This window comes from Euprymna scolopes, chromosome 2, assembly GCF_053919585.1.
Source record: "Euprymna scolopes isolate OS-2025 chromosome 2, ASM5391958v1, whole genome shotgun sequence".
In the NCBI taxonomy this organism is placed as follows: domain Eukaryota; kingdom Metazoa; phylum Mollusca; class Cephalopoda; order Sepiida; family Sepiolidae; genus Euprymna; species Euprymna scolopes.
Genome location: NC_136483.1, coordinates 149,909,293 through 149,927,668, shown reverse-complemented (window position 1 = coordinate 149,927,668; position 18,376 = coordinate 149,909,293). Strand labels below are relative to the sequence as shown.

Sequence of the window (18,376 nt, the reverse complement as noted above, 5' to 3'; positions counted from 1 at the left end):
CACTATGTAGGGAGTTAAGCAGCGAGATGTTTGCTCACATTACCTTGAAATTTCTGCATGTTACAATCAGGGGAGAAGGAGACTGGGAGGGAATTCCAAAGTGTAGCACTTTAAGGGAAGAAACTATTAAAGTAGAAGACTTTCTGGCATTTGGGGAGCTTTACATTGAAGGAGTGGGATTTTGTTGCTTGTCTGGTTAGTTGGCAACAGTTACATCGGGGGGAGGAGTCACAAGTACTACAACTTCATCAGAGTGCATTCCATTAAAGTACTTGTAAAATAGGCACAGTGTAAATTGTGGCAAGGTGACAGAGTTTAGTTGATTGTTGGAGACCATTTTTTCACCCAGTCTGGGAGAGAGAGAGAGACTAGTGGTATATACTAGTGTTCGAATGATTAATCGGAATCGAGAATTGAAAAATCGGAACTTTTTAGGGTATTGGATTCGGAAAAATTTGTGCCTATTTTCTGATGCCAAAAACCATTCTTTTAATTGCCATTTTTATTTGATTTTCTTTAAAGAAAAATCTTCTACTGCTGGTAATAATGATAAAATAATGAATATCTATTGATTTTAAACTATTAGTAAAACTAATAGCTATAGATCATCCACCACAAGTGTATCTTTATGTTTGGGAAAATATCTGTGCATGTAATATGTGTTTTATGGTGCTCATTTTATTTATAAAGAATCAGAATCGGTAATTTAATATAGAATCAGAAAAAATATTGGAATTGTGCTATACCTAGGTAGATACTCCAGCCAAGATGTGACAACAATACTCAATACATGATGAACGAATGGTGGCTGTAGAGATATAGAATACTGTCTGGTGTGAGTAGTTTTCTAGCACAATAGAGAGGCCACCTTTTTGCAGCAGCCTTGACAATGCCCTCAACATATTTGTTCAAATTCATTTTTTCCTGTGAATGTGAGAAATTTAAATGCAGAGCTCTCAGGTGGCGTATTATTAGTCATGGCAATCAGTGATTGGGAAGGTGTAATTTGCATGATTTAAAGCAAGATAATTTTAATAAATAATTACTTGCTATTTAGTGTTGGGAATCTGGAAAATCAGAACTTTTGGGAGTATTGGAATCTGGGAAAAATTCTGAGTAGTTTTCAATGCCAAAATTGATTCTTTTAATTTTTTGTTTTTGTTTTTTTACTTTTTGTTTTAAACAAAATTTTCCACTCCTGGTAGTAATGATAAAAAATAGTAAATATTTATTGATTTTACACAACAAGTAAAACTAAAATCTATAGATCGGCCCATACAAGTGTATTTTTACGTTTGTGAAAATATCTGTACATTTAACGTGTTTTTATCGTAATCAGAAATGAAAGGATTACAACTCTATAGTTAAATATTTAGAGATTTAAAAAGAACGGAATCAGTAATTGTATCGGAATCTGGGAAAAAATATTGGAATCGTCCCATCACTACTGCTGTTGTGGATTTTTAATGTCATTGTTTTATTTTTATACATTAAAACAACTGTTTTTGTATACATTTCATGAGAAAGGCATTGAGAACAATCTTCTTATATACCTTCACAAAATATTAAATATGTGCGTCTAGATGGCCCATAATGTTTACTAGTTCATTTAATATAACTAAAAGTAAAGTGGTCAGTCATAATCGAGGGTAACCCAAACATCTCCTTTTTATTAGCCAATACATCTCAATGTAAGGAAAGATGCCACTCCTTTCTTAGGATTACTCCATTTACTCTTGATCTATGTTTGAGTTTTTTGTTTTGGTCGTCTCCTACTTCTACTCCCTCTCTTTCTTCTGAAATGAATGGCATGCCTGACTCTTAAACAAATACTGCCCATACAAGAAAGTTCACCATCTTTTATACACCCTGAGGCTTTCACATATGCAAATGAGTACAGGCCTCACTTTGAGTCTAGTCGCATACACGCAATGCCATTTCTGTGTCGGCCAGCATGACGCTTGCCTCGTGATGTATTGTCTACATTCCCTTCTGATCACAGCATGTGCAGAGTTTAGCAAGTAACCCCCTTGTGGCTAGGCAGAGGGGCCTTTGACATTTACCAGCAGCTGTCTGATGCAGATAAGACGAATGTGACACTGGTAAAAGATGCAATGCATAGGGCCTTTGCGCTTAACTCGTAAGGTGTATGAGCAGTTTTTGAGATGCACTTTATGCTTGAACAAGTTAGTAGATGAGTTCTACTCTGCCTTCACAAAACTTTCCAGTCTGTTCGGAAGAGTCGTCAGCCAGCCAGACATTGAAGTATGCATTCATGGTCAGACGGCAGAGTTGTTGCATACATCTGCCGAAATAGCTTGTGTTTGAATTTGTTTGTTTTGATCTTCTTCTACTTCCTCCCCCTCTTCTCCTTCTGAAATGAACAACGTGGAGGAATCTATCTGACTCTGAAAGAAATACTGCCCACACAAGAAAATTCACCATCTTTTATGCCCCTCGAGGCTTGCACATATGCAAATGAGTACGGGCCATTTCTGCATCGGCCGGTATGATGTTCACGTCATCATGCATTGTCTACATGATCCTCCGCATATAATGCTGAGTGTTTAGTAAGGGAGTATCGTTTTTTTTTTTTTTTTTAGTCTTCGATATGATTTTATTGAGATTTGAACCCATATCCCCGGGCCCCAAAATAAAACAGTGTAAATAGTATTGTAAAACAGAAATAATACAAATTGAAACAGATGCTCTTAAATGAAGCTATAAAGTCTGTAGTTCAAACACATAGTTCCGACTTCTGAGATCTTTTTCTACCACTAATAATGTATAGTACTAGATATTATTAAGGAGAGTAAAAAATGAACCTTAGGTTTACTTTTGGCAGCCTCATAACTCTCACTCTTTTTATTTGGTCCTTTATTTCTCATTCTATGATCGATGTTTCTGACAAAGGGGAAAGAATTGGTGCTTTTTGGGTTAGAATCTATCCATCTACTAATACTTATCGTTGGTTAGTTGTTGATGTTGAAGTGAGATTTTTTAAACTCCATACATCAAGTGGTGTCATACCCTGTTTGGAGCGATTTCAATTTAAAAAAAAAAAAATGAAAATATCTTTTAGTGTTTTGATTTTTAAAGAAGCCAGTTTTTGTGTTTTTATTTTTCACAGCTCCTTGAATTCAACATTTATTGCATGTTTTATGATGATGATGATGATGACGACCATCATCCCTATATTTAGTTTAACATCTGTTTTATATACTGGCATGCATTTGATAGCTTTTAGAAATTAACTTCCAAACTAACCTATCTCTGACCAGGTGTTTATTTATCCTTCTTTCACTCAAGTCTATTCTCATCACTTTCTCCCATGTTTTTCTTGTCCTTCCTCTATAAACTAAACCTGCTTGCTCAACTGTTCTACATCTACTAACCATAAAACTCTCATCCATTCTTTTAAGGTGGCAATATCATCAAAGTTTCTTCTTCTGCACACATCTCTCAATAGTGGTTAGATTTAATCTTCCTCTAAGATCATCAGATCTAAGCCTGTCTTTTAGACTTTTAGATTACACATCCATCATATCATGCCTCGCTGCTATGCAACCCATGTCTTCAATCCTCATTAGCCAAACTTCAGTTGCATTCATCACTACACTGCATATACATGGCTGATAGACTCTTTCTTACTGGATAAAATTTATATAAACATCTCTTACTAGATTCAGCATCAAATAATCAAAAAAATGGTTGATATGCCATGAAACAACCCCCCCCCCCAAAAAAAAAGTGTATGTTTAATTAACCTCTTCATTGTCAGTTATGTCAACTTGTACATATTCTGAAGTTATTTCTTTGGTGAAAATACTCAAGAAATGATTTTAACACTGTTGACTAAGGGAAGAGTCTATCAAACGTGTGAAGTGCGATGATGCGTGGAAGTGAAATCTGACCGGTGGGAGTTGAGGACATGCGTTGCATGAAGAGAATTGGTACAATAGATGTACAACATGAGTCTTAAGAATTACTTTAGATTTGATGACCCCAGAGAAAGATTAAATCTTAACAGTATAGGGAGATGTCTTCAGAACAGGAGACTTCAATGGTATGGTCACATTGAAAGAATAGATAAGAGTTCTTGAGTTGTAGAACAGTTGAGGTGATAGATTCAACTCACAGAGGAAGGTCAAGCAAAGCATGGCAGGAATTGATAAGGATGAACTTGAAAGAGGGATAAATAAAAATCTGGCCAGAGATAGATTAATTTGAAAGTAAATTTCTTAAAAACATCTAGCACATGCCGGCATATAAAATGGATGTCAAAGTGAATATGATGATGACGATCCTTGCTAATTTTGCACTGTCAGGTCTTCAATGAGATGTGACAACATGAAAACAGCTATGACAGTTGCTTAATAGCAAATTGCCCATCTTTTTTAAACATCTGTCAAAACCAGCATCAGCCACTAACCTCCAAAAGAAAATCTTATTCTTTGAGTTCACCCAGTGGATAATGAAATGTATGCATGACCACACCTGGTTGTGTTTGAGGTAGGAGTTGATAATTTAGACTATTTGGGTTATTTGTATGATTGCTCTTATTTTTATTTTTCATATTTTGGCTGATGTAGCATCCAACCTTATTCATGAACAGGGTGTCCAAAAAAAAATCACTTAAGGGTTTGGAACTTAAATAGATTCTTTATTTTTGATGATATCTTTCTATAATTTGAACACAATCTGACTAAGACATTAGGAATTTTTTTTTAAACAAAATGTAAAATTCAAACAATTTTAATTTATGAAAAATAATGTCTTTTAAATGTTGCTCATTTTCAGCTTCGCATATTTGTGCTCTTTCCAAAACATTAATCATGACAGATTGCAGAATCTCTGGATTGCGATTTAACTCCTTTATTTTGTTCCTGATGTTTACCTTCAATTCGTGCAGGGTTTGGCGTTTGTTAGCATAGACTCTTTCTTTAAGATATCCCCACAAGAAAAAGTCAGGGCTAATCAAGTCTGGGGAACGTGGTGGCCATTTGACATTGCCATAGCAAGAGATAATGTTGTCACCAAAGCATTGCCTAAGAAGCTCCGTAGTGTGTCTCTCACCATATATGACATTGTTCAATGCTATACTTATCTATAATAGATTTCCAAAATATTATCTGTAAAATATCTGAAATAGAGAAAAAAAAAAACCATTAATGGTAAAATGACAGAGATTTTCAACGCTTCAGTTACTTTTTGGACACACTGTATATCTTATCAAACTCTGGAATCTGCAAGGAAATTCAAATGGAACACTTTATTTAATCCACAGAGGTAGCATACTCTCATTCCGTCCACAAAGACTTATGGCATAACAGATAAAGTACTTGAAAAAATTCAGTTGTAAGTTACACACTTTTGGAGGTTTAAAGTTCAATCCTTGGTGCAAACGATACAAGGAATACAATTGGTAATTACTTAGGACTTCTACTCAATCATGACTGACAGAACAAGAGAATTCTACTCCCCATTGAGTAAATATAGGGTTCCATTAAAAATTCTGTGCAGATTCCTCAGTTCAACAAGATACACTCTGAAGATGGTCAGATGTTACATTGGTCAAAATGCTGTGCGAATAACACTTAAGATAAGAATGGTAGCTCAAATAATACATATCTGGTCATATTTGATTGGTGACTATTTAGATGGTGACAATTTAGATGGTGACAATTTAGATGGTGACTATTTAGATGGTGACTATTTAGATGTTGACTATTTGAGAATATCAAATGTTGTAAGCAAACACCCTGCCCAGATGTATAACTGGGTAATAGCGTTGCTAGAAAGCATAACTGGTGACAGACTAGCATCCTGTCATAAGGAATGGACCAGACTATCCTGTTTCACTAAACATTATAAGGTCAGTGATAAACATTGGATCTAAGAGCACTTAAAGCCATAAAAGTGACTACTATATCTCTATCTCTGGTGTTACCAGATCAAGCTGTGTGAATATATTGGCTTCCATTATTAATTCTATTGTGTTTTTATTTTTTCCTTTCTCTTTGCAAAACTCAATCACAACAAATTTTCTCTACAAAACAACCAAACCAAACAAATTTTCTCTACAAAACAACCAAACCAAACAAATTTTCTCTACAAAACAACCAAACCAAACAAATTTTCTCTACAAAATAACCAAACCAAACAAATTTTCTCTACAAAGCAACCAAACCAAACCAAACACCAAAAATAAATATTTGGAGATATAAACAGCTTGAAGCATAAAAACTTTTTTCCAAAATTATTGGATTCGGCATAATCCAAAACAGGTTGATATGCCCTAAAACAACCAAACTACATCTCTATCAATCTCTCATACACAAAGACTGTGGCATCCTCGTACATAAATTGTGAATGGCAGCTGTTTTTCTATGCATTCTACACTAATTTATCTAGTCACTTGGTGAAGACTTACTGCCTGTTTGGTTATGACTAAATTGCTTGCAAGCAAAAACGGGCTGCTTAGACTATGGCATGTATCAACGACTCTGAATGCTTGTGCAGTGCAGACATCTAAATAACTGGGCACATTTTTGAAGAGCGTGCTTTCCACGCGGCACTGAACGACCACGTGGGACTAATAGTACTGGATCTGTTCACACTTGACTGACTACATGACTTCCCGTTGCTGGTTTGATTTAGCTGTGAACGTTACGTGTCCTGATTTAGTTGCAGATTGTTTTTCACCTCCTACGAGAGAGATGGGGAGGGGGAATGTTATATTTTTAATCAAAGGCATTGTTCTTATTTTTGTACTGATGTTGTTGAAGGATATTGTGTATTCTTGTTGCGTTTATTTCAAGTCGAGCCTGATCTTCATTTAAATTTGGAGATAAAAAAAACGTTTTTACTAAAAGATTTGTTTAAAAAGATAAGCAGTCTGATAAATGAGGCAATGATTCCCTTCAAACGACCAAGAGCAGCTGTTTTTTTTTTATCTGCTATAAATAAGAAAACAATATATATATATATATATATATATATATATATATATATATATATATATATATATATATATATATATATGTGTGTGTGTGTGTGTTATCTGCTATTAATAAGAGAACAAAAAAAAATAGGATGGAAACTTGTTTTTATTTATCTTTTTCTTTTTTTCTTTTCTGACAAAAATACCTGATTACTTTTTTAGTTCCCTGACAAAGGAGGGATTGGACTTAGTAATTCACTTCTGTTCGTCTGTTCGTTTTTTCGCAGTTTTCTCAATAATCACGCCTTGAATTTTTTCGAAATTTTGCACAAACATTAGTCATGATGAAAGTATATTTTTCCCTGAACGGATTTTCTGGGATAACTTTGGTTGGCCCCCTGGAGGCCATTATAGGAGTAAAATTGCCCCAAATCAATCATCCATTCATTTGTTCACATTTTCTTAATTAACCACACCTTGGGTTTTTTTTTTTAATTTTGCACAAACATTAGTCATGGTGAAAGTATATTTTTCACTTATGAAAGGGGGACTCTGCACGCTCAGCCTGTTTTTTTTTTTTTTTTTTACTCTTTTTCGCCCCAAACAAGTCATATTACCACTTGGAACATAAAGGGCTACTATTTGGGATCAGGTCTAACAGAGTATTGTGGGGAGTTGAGCAGCGAGATATCTCTTCACATTACATTTAAACTTCAGTAGGTTAGTACAGTCAGGGAAGATGGAAACAGGGAATTCCAAAGTCTAGTAGTTTAGGGAGGGAGATAGAAACTATTAGAGTAGAAGGTTTTCTAGAATCTAGGGACCTAGGTAGTGAAGGGGTGAGAGTTCGCTGCTTGTCAGGTTAGTCGGGAGTATATACATTGAGGGGGCACAAGTGCTATGAGTTCATCAGAGCACATTCCATTTAAGTACTTGTAGATTATAGTAATAATTAGATCAAATAAATTTAAGCTGTCATCTTTTTTGTATGCTGTGTATAATATCTTTCTTTTAAACTTCTCTCTCTTTTTCTTTACCTCCGTATATTACCCCTCTGAGATCTGTACTCATCTGTAGCACCCTAACGGCAATCAGTATGGGGCAGGTGAAGTGATTCCCCCTCTCTATAGCTATTTTTTCCTCTCTCTTTTTCTTCCAATTTCCCCCTTCCCAGTTTAAAAATCTTTCCCCTTCACCAACAGAAAATAGAATAAATATTATGTTTTTAAATATTTATTTGCACAAAATAAAAAATGTTATATTTAAACAATTTAGGCACACGGTCATTTAAAAGTCTGGGGAAAATGGGTGTCATTGGTCATCCTTGGTCACAATTACTGAAAATCTCTATCCTACTCTTAAGTACAATGATCAGTTACCATAATACTACATTTACGTCAAGGTGTCAGTCTACTTAAGATTTCTTGAAATGATTAAAAAATTTATTCATGAATACGTCTACATTCAATTTCATTGGAATGTCTAAATGTATTTTAGTTAGTTTTACAGCAAAGGTTGATGAAAAAATTGTTCCAAATGTCAGCTATAACCCTGACTAATTTTGTTCCCAAGGACCCCGAAATAAATGAATATAACAACAACAAAAAAAAAAAAACATTTGTAAAAATTTTTACTTTTTCCCTCACTCTACGCCAATGAAATTTCAATAATACAGATTTCTATTTTTGGCATATATTATACATATACATTTAAAAAAAGAAAAAAAAAACTGATATGATTTGGGAATTTTAAGTAGGACAACCCCCTGTGTACTTGCGGTATTATGGTGAATGAGAACTTTAGCTAGGACTAGCATAGACAAGCAAAGGTGCAGTGATGAGAATGACCATAGACATCTCCTTCCTAATTTTTGAGTGGTCTTATGCCTAATTTTTTGTTCTGTAATTTCACAAAATAAAAAATATATAACTCAAATTGGTTGAACATAATAATACTTGGGAAAAGTATTGATCTTTTCATTTAAAACGGGGTAAAAATCTTTGCAGAAATTTGATAAAGTAAATGTAAGTTTGTATGATTAATTAACATGATGTGACCCTTTTTTTGACTGGCTTCAGTCTCTTGTTGGCATTGGTCTCCCTTGATTCTTTGAGGTATTTGCAGGAGGGACCATGTAAAGGTTGCCAATATCCAAAAGTGAAAATGGGGCTATGGAACCAACTAAGCTGAAAGATTGAGTTCGGGTGAACTTGTTTTGATTCATGCATTCATTCTTTTTGCGGACTGTTATCCTCATCTTCATAGTTGTTGTTGTTTCATCGGCCAACCTCTCCTTTGGCCTTCTTCAGGTGATTAACCACACTGGGATAGGAATGTGGAGTTTTGTATCTTATTCTCAGTAATTACTGCCTTTCATAGATTTGTTTCACCAGATTTTGGCCAACTAATCTTCTGGCCTGCTTGAGTAGGATTGAAACAGCTATCTGCAGACAAGCGCACCTAGAACCGTAGAGACTCGACGCTTCTATCCGCTTCGCCACAGGCCCCAAAGGGCAACCAAAAGTAAAAAAAAAATAATTTTTTTAGTTCATTAGATTAAGAGTTTTGATTTGAAGACCTGTTATTTAATAGAGAAAGGAAGTCTCATTATAACCTCAGGAAATAAAACTTTGTTGCTTGTTTTAAACTTTAGTTGTGATTTTGTTTGGATGGGAAAATCCTTCTGTTGCAGCATCAACTGATATCACACAATTTACACTGTAACCGATGTCAGAATTAAGTATCGATTTCAGACAAAGACTAGTGGATGATCAAGGCGTGTACAGTAATCACATACAAATATATGTTCACATAGTGTTGAGCATTGAGATATCTATTTTCTTTTTTTTTACTATTGGGTCATCACTTATCAAGGTCAAGAGCCACTAGAGGATAAGGATTAATAAATATAATTTAATGAAGTTTTTCTGCATCAGAACAAAATCAATTTTATTTTGATGTCCATGTATGAAATCATTTATGATATTTTGTATTGGTTATTATCAAGTTATTTTTAATACAAATATGGCTAAGAGGTTCTCCTCTATTGTTTGAGGTAATGTCCGTTTGGTGGAATTTTATCTGCAACATATTTTATTTGATTGTATAGTATAATGCTTTTTTTTAGTTATCAGTGTGCTAGATATTGAGACATTGTATTGCATAAATATTAGCGAGTTAATTTCCCTCATTCACAGTAAGATTGGGTTTTACTTAGCCAAAGGAGATACATTTAACTCTGAACCCTAAAGAGAACAAAAAGAAACATTTTAAAATGTGCTGAAGTGATCAGATTTCTAATGTCAGATCTGCAATTAATGTGAAAATAAATGTAAAACTATGAACTAATTCGTTACTAGTTTAATATGTTTAGAAGGAATGGTGTAAGGGTTCAGTTAAACTACAGAGAAAATATGTGACAGGAATTATTCGAGATAGTTAAGACATGACAGATTATATGATAGATTGTACTCTGCTTGACAATAATTACATTAAAGTGCTTGTCAAATAAGCATAGGGAAGCAACATTACAATGATGGAACAGGGATTGGAGCTTATTTGACAGTACAGGACATATTAATTCTAGACTTGTTTTTGGACCTTGTCCAATAGAGAGAAACTAATGGTTGGTGCTCTGGTCCATATGTAGCAACAATGCTCCATGTATAGACGAATTTTGACTTTGTAGAGTTATAGAATATTGTCAGGTGTGAGTATTTTCTAGCATGGTAGAAGGAGCCCACCTGCTTTGCAGCAGCCTTGGCAATGTCTCCTATGTATTTGTTCTAATTCATGTTACCTAAAAATGTTAAGCTGGGGAATTAGTTGAATTATGAACTCTCAACTAGTTTTTTTTATACATGGCAATTGGTGGCTGGAAAGGTTTTGTAATCGTTGAAGGAAAGGAGCTTTGTCTAAGTAGCATTAAATGTTACCATTCATTGACAATTTCATTCCACTACCGACTGGAGGTCATTTAGATATTGCTTTGGATACATGTCTGGTATAGAGCATGGTGTCATCAGTAAATCTACCCATCTCAGACACAACTTTATCATGGAGGTTGTTTATAGATATCAGGAACAATAAAGGTTCAAGGATCAACCCCTCGGACGCACCTGCATTAATGTCATGTTTGGATGTACGGCCATGAAGGACACCCTAGATTTTTCTCTAGTCTAAGAAGAATTTGATTATATTAAGTATTCAGCCAGACCATACAATTTAATTTTCATGAGCAGACCTTCATGCTAGACCTTCTTAAATGTTTTTGATATATCAAAGGCTACTACCCTGGCTCCTCCTGCCTTGTCCAGTGCACAGTATATACATTCAGAGATGATTAATAGGATATCTGCAGAAAAACGGGCTTATCTAAATCCATACTGTTGGTCAAAAGGAATTTAGTGTTTACAATATGGTGGACTAATGCCTGGTGGATTAACAACTGGAAGATTTTAGTGAAGAAAGGAAGTAGACTAATTGGGTGATAATTAAGCATGTCAGTTCTTTTAAGGTCATAATGTTATCTATTGTTATAATTGTGCCCATTTAAAACTCTACACTATTTATACTTGTTAAATTGATTATGTGCACTTTCCAGAGAGCTTTGTCACATTCTTGTAAACAAACTTATCATAGTCTGCGGCCAGTGTTTAAGCTGCCAGAAGCAGTATGCAACTCTCGACCATTATCTGGTGAGCTTGTCTTCTTGATATGATTTCTTGGCATAGCTGGAGTCTGGCAACCGGCGTTCTCTATGTTCAAATAACATTGTTGATGGATCTGTTGATATTAAACCATTTTCTGATATCTCCATTTTCCTTGTCTATCTTGCAAAGTTACTCCAAATATAGTTCTTGAACATTTCATTTCAAAGACATTGAGCTTCTTCTCAGTATAGTCAATGTTTCGCTTGCATATACAGCAATAGAAATTATTGTAAAGTGTTAACTTTAGAGGCGTTGATATGTTCTTCCTGCTTCATGTCTTTCAAATTAGTAAGACAAGCTAGAAATGCTGTTTAAAATACTCTTTATATATGCCCTACTGACAAATTAAAAATCCAAGATAGTAGCCATTTTTCTTTCTTTTTTTTTTTTCTTTTTTTTTGTTAGAAAATACAAGACTGCTAAACAAAAACATGAAATTGATTCTAATTATTTTTTTTGTTTGTTTTTCTTTCCTTTTTTCCTTTTCAGGTTGTTGGCTTTTGTTGGGGTTACATTTGTCAGCAGTTTAGCCAGACAATGTACATATTATTTGCTGGATTTGCCCTCTCCTGCATAGTAAGTACATTTTTATTATTGATTTTAATCGTTTTTCTTTTAAAATACATCCAGTAATGAGACCTCGTTTTAGAATCTCATTTTTTAAGAGTATAGAGTAATCCCCTTATTTACTTTTTTTTTTTTTTTTCAAAGGAGTCACCACTTATCAAGGCTCGGAGGCCACTTGAGGATAAGAGTCAATGAGTGTTTGGTAGTCAATGGGACAATATTATAGTAATCTTTAGTAGTGGAAATTTGTTAAATTGGATTACTTAAGGTGACGGCTCATCAACAACTTGTTCACGTCGGACTTGAAGACAACCATATTGTAGTCAGCTGCAAAACAGGGAAACAGAAAAGAATTCCTCAGGCGTGCAGTTCTAAGAAAGAAACTTTGTTCATGGAATCTACGTTTAGGTAGAGTTAGGCACAGATAAAGAGTGGGAGAAATTATTGATAGGGTTTCAGTTGGACAAGTGGTTTTCATGAAAGTTTGGCATGGGGGGGGGCCATAGATTGAAGCTCAGACTCCTATGTTCACTCTGACCCAGCATGGTAATACCCGACAGGGTCTCATCTATGATTTAAATTGAATCTATTCTATGTGAGACATTAAACTGCATCTAACCCTTTTACAAACTGTTTTCTACCTGACAAAGATGTTTAGAATGTTTTTTTTTGTTCTTTTCTTTAAAGGAATAAACAAAAGACAAACACACATTTCAAACATTTCATCTTCTTTATCAAGTAGAAAGCTGTTTGTAAAACCAACTAGAAACAATTTTAAAGCAAACAATTCAGTGGAAAACACCCAAAGTTTAGGCATTTACACCAGCATATCTATGCTAACCGAGACTGACAACTCTGCTTAGAATATTACAGCCTGGATTTTTTCCTAATTCCAGCATGATTAGATGAATGAAATCTTCAGTGGATGTAGGAGTACATAGTATTTTAAAAAAAATGATAAATATTGGCTCTTATTTGACATAAGATGTGACATTTTGCTTCTTTTTTATCTACTAACACGACACATATACTATATATATATATATTTGTAGTCATCAATGGAATAATTCCAGTATTTTTCCAGTTCTGATACAATTACAGATTCTGATTCCAATTCTTTATAAATCTCTAAACATTTAACTATAAAATTGTTATTTTTAACATATGTTAAATGTGCATATATTTTCTCAAACATGAAAATACATTTGTGAAAGGTGATCTATATATTTTAGCTTTGCTGTTACTTTCAAATCAATAAATATTTTATTATTACTACCAGTAGTGGAAGATTTTGTTTTAAATAGAGTCAAATTAACAAAGGAATCGTTTTTGGCATCGGAAAATGGGCACAAATTTTTCCGATTCCAATACCCCAAAAAGTTCCTATTTTTCTGATTCTTGATTCCAATTAATAGTCTCAACAGTAATATATATATATATATATATATATATATATATATATATTAGTGTTGGGACAATCGGAAAAATTTGTACCGATTTTTTGATGCCGAAAACGATTCTTTTACTTGCCATTTTTATTTGATTTTGTTTAAAGCTAAATCTTCTATTGCTGGTAATAATAATAATAAAATAATAGATATTTATTGATTTTATACCACCAGTGAAGCTAAAATCAATAGATCGTCCCCCTCTCAAGTATATTTTTATGTTTAGGAAAATATTTGCACATTTGACATGTGTGTTTTTATGGTAATCAGAGAAAAAAATACAACTATATAGTTAAATATTTAGAGATTTATAAAGAATCGGAATCAGGAATTTAGTATGGAATCAGTAATTGTATCAGAATCGGGGGAAAAATATTGGAATCGTCCCATCACTAATATATATATATATATAAAAGGGAAAAGTAGTTTGCTTGAAACATTGCTGGTAAACAAATATGTAAGAGTATAAGGCTGTAGCAATTTGGGAAACTGGGTGTTGAAGTGATCAGATGTATGAACAAAAATAGATAAACGAAGAAAGGTCTTGTAGGTTTTGTTTGTTTGTTTTTTTTACATCATTGTATATATATTTATTTTCCAAAAACAATCACAAATACAAAACATTAAATTTGGACTTACTGTTTGATATAACTGAGATGGTGGGAGTTTTTAATATTTTGAGAATATCATCTCATTTCAAAAAGAAAGAAGTTGAAAGAATGTTTTAAAAAATGGGATGGGGGGGGGGCATTGTAAAAATGAAACCAGAAGTGGGATTAGTTGAGCTTCAACTAAGTAATAGGACTTATTTTTAAGCCTAATTAATTTGATATTATAATCATTGTTTTCTATATATTGATACCTAATGTTTCCTTATTTATTATTATTATTATTGTCATTTTCACCCTTATTTTCTTTGTTTATTTATTAATTTATTATTTGGTTTAATTTTAGCGAATAAGAAAATCAGTTAGTATTTTATTTGTGTTGGAAGTAACAGTGGGTAACGGCGCTCATTAAACCCACCCATGTGATGTCATAGAAATGGTGTTAAGCGATAAATATGTTATCATTCAGTATATAACAAAATTTATGACAATTAATATTTACAATATTATAATTATATCTCTGAAAATTGACATTTAGCAATATTAAATAAATATGAAAGGTCGATTTTCGGAATATGATTAGAATATTATATGAAAGCTCTGCTTAACATGATCTGTTAACCATTGAGCTTATTTTTATTTTGGGTATGAATCTGGGTTTATAAGATCTAATGTATTAATAAATTTTGTATTACGCAATTTTGGTTCTTCCACTTAATATTTTTTTAAATAAACTATATATATATATATATATATATATAAACCCTGTGTATCACGTTATTGCAGCTCAATATTTTTTTAATTTTGAAATTGCTATGAAACTGCACGCCTGTGGAATTGTCTTCCGTTTTCCTGCTTTCCGGCTGACTACAATATGGTTGTCTTCAAGTCTAACGTAAATAAGTTCTTGATGAGCCGTTCCATATAAGTTATCAAATTTACCAAATTTTCATTACTAATGATTACTATATTGTCCAATTTCTAATGTACACTCTTTAACCCTTATCCTTGAGTGACCTCTTGGCCTTGATAATGTGGTGATGCCTATGTAAAAAAAAAAAAAAAACACAGACAAGTGAAATTTGGTACACTGGAAGAGTATGACATGGTGCCTTATTTCCCTGATTTTTGTGGAATTTTAACAAATATTTGGAAAATTATGCTAATTTTTCTAATTTCTGGTAATTATAAGTGTGTATCACTTTATTGCAGGTCTCCCAAAATGTCTAGAAAGGGTTGATTAACAGCTAGTGAAAAGGAACATATTGTTGCAGGCCTTGCAGAAGGTTTATCTCTCGTAGCTTGGAAGAGATCAAAAAACATTGTCTTCATTTGTTGAAAATCCAAACATCAAACCAAGGAAGAACCAAAAACACAAATCAGTTTCTGCTAGTGATGTTAAAAAAATTTGTCATCAACTTATCAAGCAGCCAAACAGCAATAGTGCTGCTATATTTGACAAGGCTGGAATACTGTCCTTATTTAGAAAGACATGCTACAATGTCTTAAACAAAATTGTAAGCAACGTTAAGCTCATAGCAAAACTTGTTTTAAACCAAACTCATAAGGAAAAACGTTTGGTTTCGGCTGAGAAATACATGATAACAAGCTTTGAAAATGTTTTTTTCACCAATGAGGCCAGAGCAACCCTTGGTGGATCAGATGGGTGGGCCAAAGTTTAAATTCCCTACCCCTCATCGATTCGTTCATCAACAGGGAGGTGGAGGTGTCATGTTTTTGGCTGAAATAATCTGCAATGAATTAATTGAACCATTTCGAGTGCCAGAAGGTGTTAAACTGATAAGCCAGTCTTATATTTTATTTTTAAATGAGCATTTGTCACCATGGTCTGATGACCTTCCATTGGCGAGTTGCCACAAATTGATTTTTATGCACGACAATGTGCCATCCAACTCAACCAAGGCTTCGACATCCTAATTTAAATCATTAGGCATTAGTGGAGAAAATGTGATAACATTGCTACCTTGTTCTCTAGATATAAACCCAATTGAGCAACTCTGGTCAATAATAAAAATGAAAGGTTATGAAGGAGGTGTTCAATTTTTATCAAACGATGAACTTTGGAGAAAGATTTTGGAAGTTTCCTAAAGCATCACATCATCTCAAATCCACCAATTGACATCATCAGTTGACAAGAGGCTATTCAAAATGATTTTGGAGCAGGGAGTTAAGTTGATAAATATTTCCTTAAACAAAATAATATGAAATTTTTGGTTAATATTGTTACTGGATATGTTTATTTCATATAAATAGAAATATGAAGTTAAAATATTGTTTTATTACTGAAAAACATACATTTTAGACACTTGTAATAAAGCAATACACACTTAAAATTACCAGAAATTAGAAAAATTAGTATAATTTTCAAAATATTTGTTCAAATTCCACAAAAATCAGGGAAATAAGGCACCTTGTTATGCTCTTCCAGTGTACCAAGTTTCACTTTTCTGCTTTTCATAGCAATTTCAAAATTAAAAAATGTTGACCTGCAATAAAGCGATACCCAGGGTTTATATATATATTGTAACTGTTCTTGTTATTTTTTATTAGCGATATTATTTGTATTTAATCTCACTTCCTAAATGATGGAGTTATATTCCTTTTTGTTTTGCATGTCATTCGTCCTTTTCTTTTTTTTTTTTTTTTTGATGGGACATTTTATGCTTATTTATTTTTTATTTACTTTTTAAAAATAGTTTTACGTGCATAAACGTTATCCATGGACACATGTTTTTGGCTACCAGCCGTTGTCAGCATTGCTAGATTTTATTTGACAAGGATCAAGCCTGCAGTCTGGCATAAAATCTGGCAAGGTATTGTGGCTCAGTGGTAAAATGCCATGCTGAAAATAGCTGAAACATGTGGCCATGGATAACTTTTATGCATGTAAAAATATTTTAAAAATAAATGAAAAATAAATATATGTATATAATCCCAACCTCTCTTCCGTAAATGATATCCCCACATACCTTGCTAATTCTGTTCTCTTTTTCACTGTAGCTAACCTTACCACCATGGCCGATGTACAGAAGGAAACCTCTCAACTGGCAAAAACCCAAAAAAATGGATAGTGATCCTTCCAACCAACAAACAACTGAGAAGAAATCTAAAAAGAAAAATAGGGCTTAACCATTTTTGTTGACATTTTTTTTATCATCAATCAGTCTTTTTTGCAAATAAATTGATAATACAACCATCAATCATTTTGAATTTAATTTTAAAGTTTTTTTTTTTTTGTATACACGTTATTGTTGTGTAGAAAATGTATAATGCTGCGTGTTTAGTGGGTTGCATAGATGTAATGCTATGGGTGGCAGGTCTGCAATGGGAAAAATATTTAACTGAGAAAAAAGACCACCTAAGAGATCAGCTAACCTTTTTGAAATAATGTTTTGAATAAAAGGTACTATGCTGTGATTGCAAGCCAGTTGAGATCTTACAGAAATTATTTTTATTTCAGGTGTACCTTGTTGAACTCCGGAATTTGCATGGAATTTCTTGGCTGACGGAATAAGAGCATGCTACTCCAGTGGATAAAAGGTTCTGTTTGAAATTCCGTACAGGTTCCCTAGTTTGACAAAGATTCAGAGTTCAGATATACCTGAAGAAGCTTGGAAGTTACATCGGCTGAAACATGAAAAAAAAAACCACTCAAAATGAGAACAGTAGTTCAAATAATCCAAATAATATGAATTTGGTTTTAAAACCTGACACAAATTAGTTATTTTAGGGCAGACGGAGTGGGGGAGGGCTTATTTTATTTTTAGATAGAGAGGGTTTTGAAAGCATAGAAAAAGACAAGTAACCTCAGACATGTTTGAAGGTCGAATTTGTTCAAATCACTAACAATTAGATCAGGCATGTGTACACAGTGTGATGATTAGGACAACAGCATATTCTTTTCATTGTTTTGACTCTCGAGTGTGTAGCCGTTGATATCTTATATGCTTTTTTTTTTTAGATGTGGTTCTTGGTTGGTTAATTGTGTTGTATATATACTCAAGAGTCACAACAATGAAAAGAATATTTTGTTGTCACATCCGTAGTGATGATATATGGAAGTGAAACCCGACTAGT

The 18,376-nt window shown here is 33.4% G+C and overlaps 1 protein-coding gene across 1 annotated transcript in view; it reads left to right on the top strand.

Annotated features, from left to right (window-relative positions):
• Positions 1-17,499, top strand: part of LOC145297593 (signal peptidase complex subunit 1-like) — a 34,063-nt gene extending 16,564 nt beyond the window's left edge. The window contains exons 3-4 of the mRNA XM_080143650.1: positions 12,145-12,231; positions 17,300-17,499. Of these exons, the coding sequence (XP_079999776.1) occupies positions 12,145-12,231; positions 17,300-17,428 (216 nt within the window). The 3' untranslated portion in view covers positions 17,429-17,499. The remainder of the gene's footprint in view (positions 1-12,144; positions 12,232-17,299) is intronic.
• Positions 17,500-18,376: the final 877 nt, after the last annotated feature.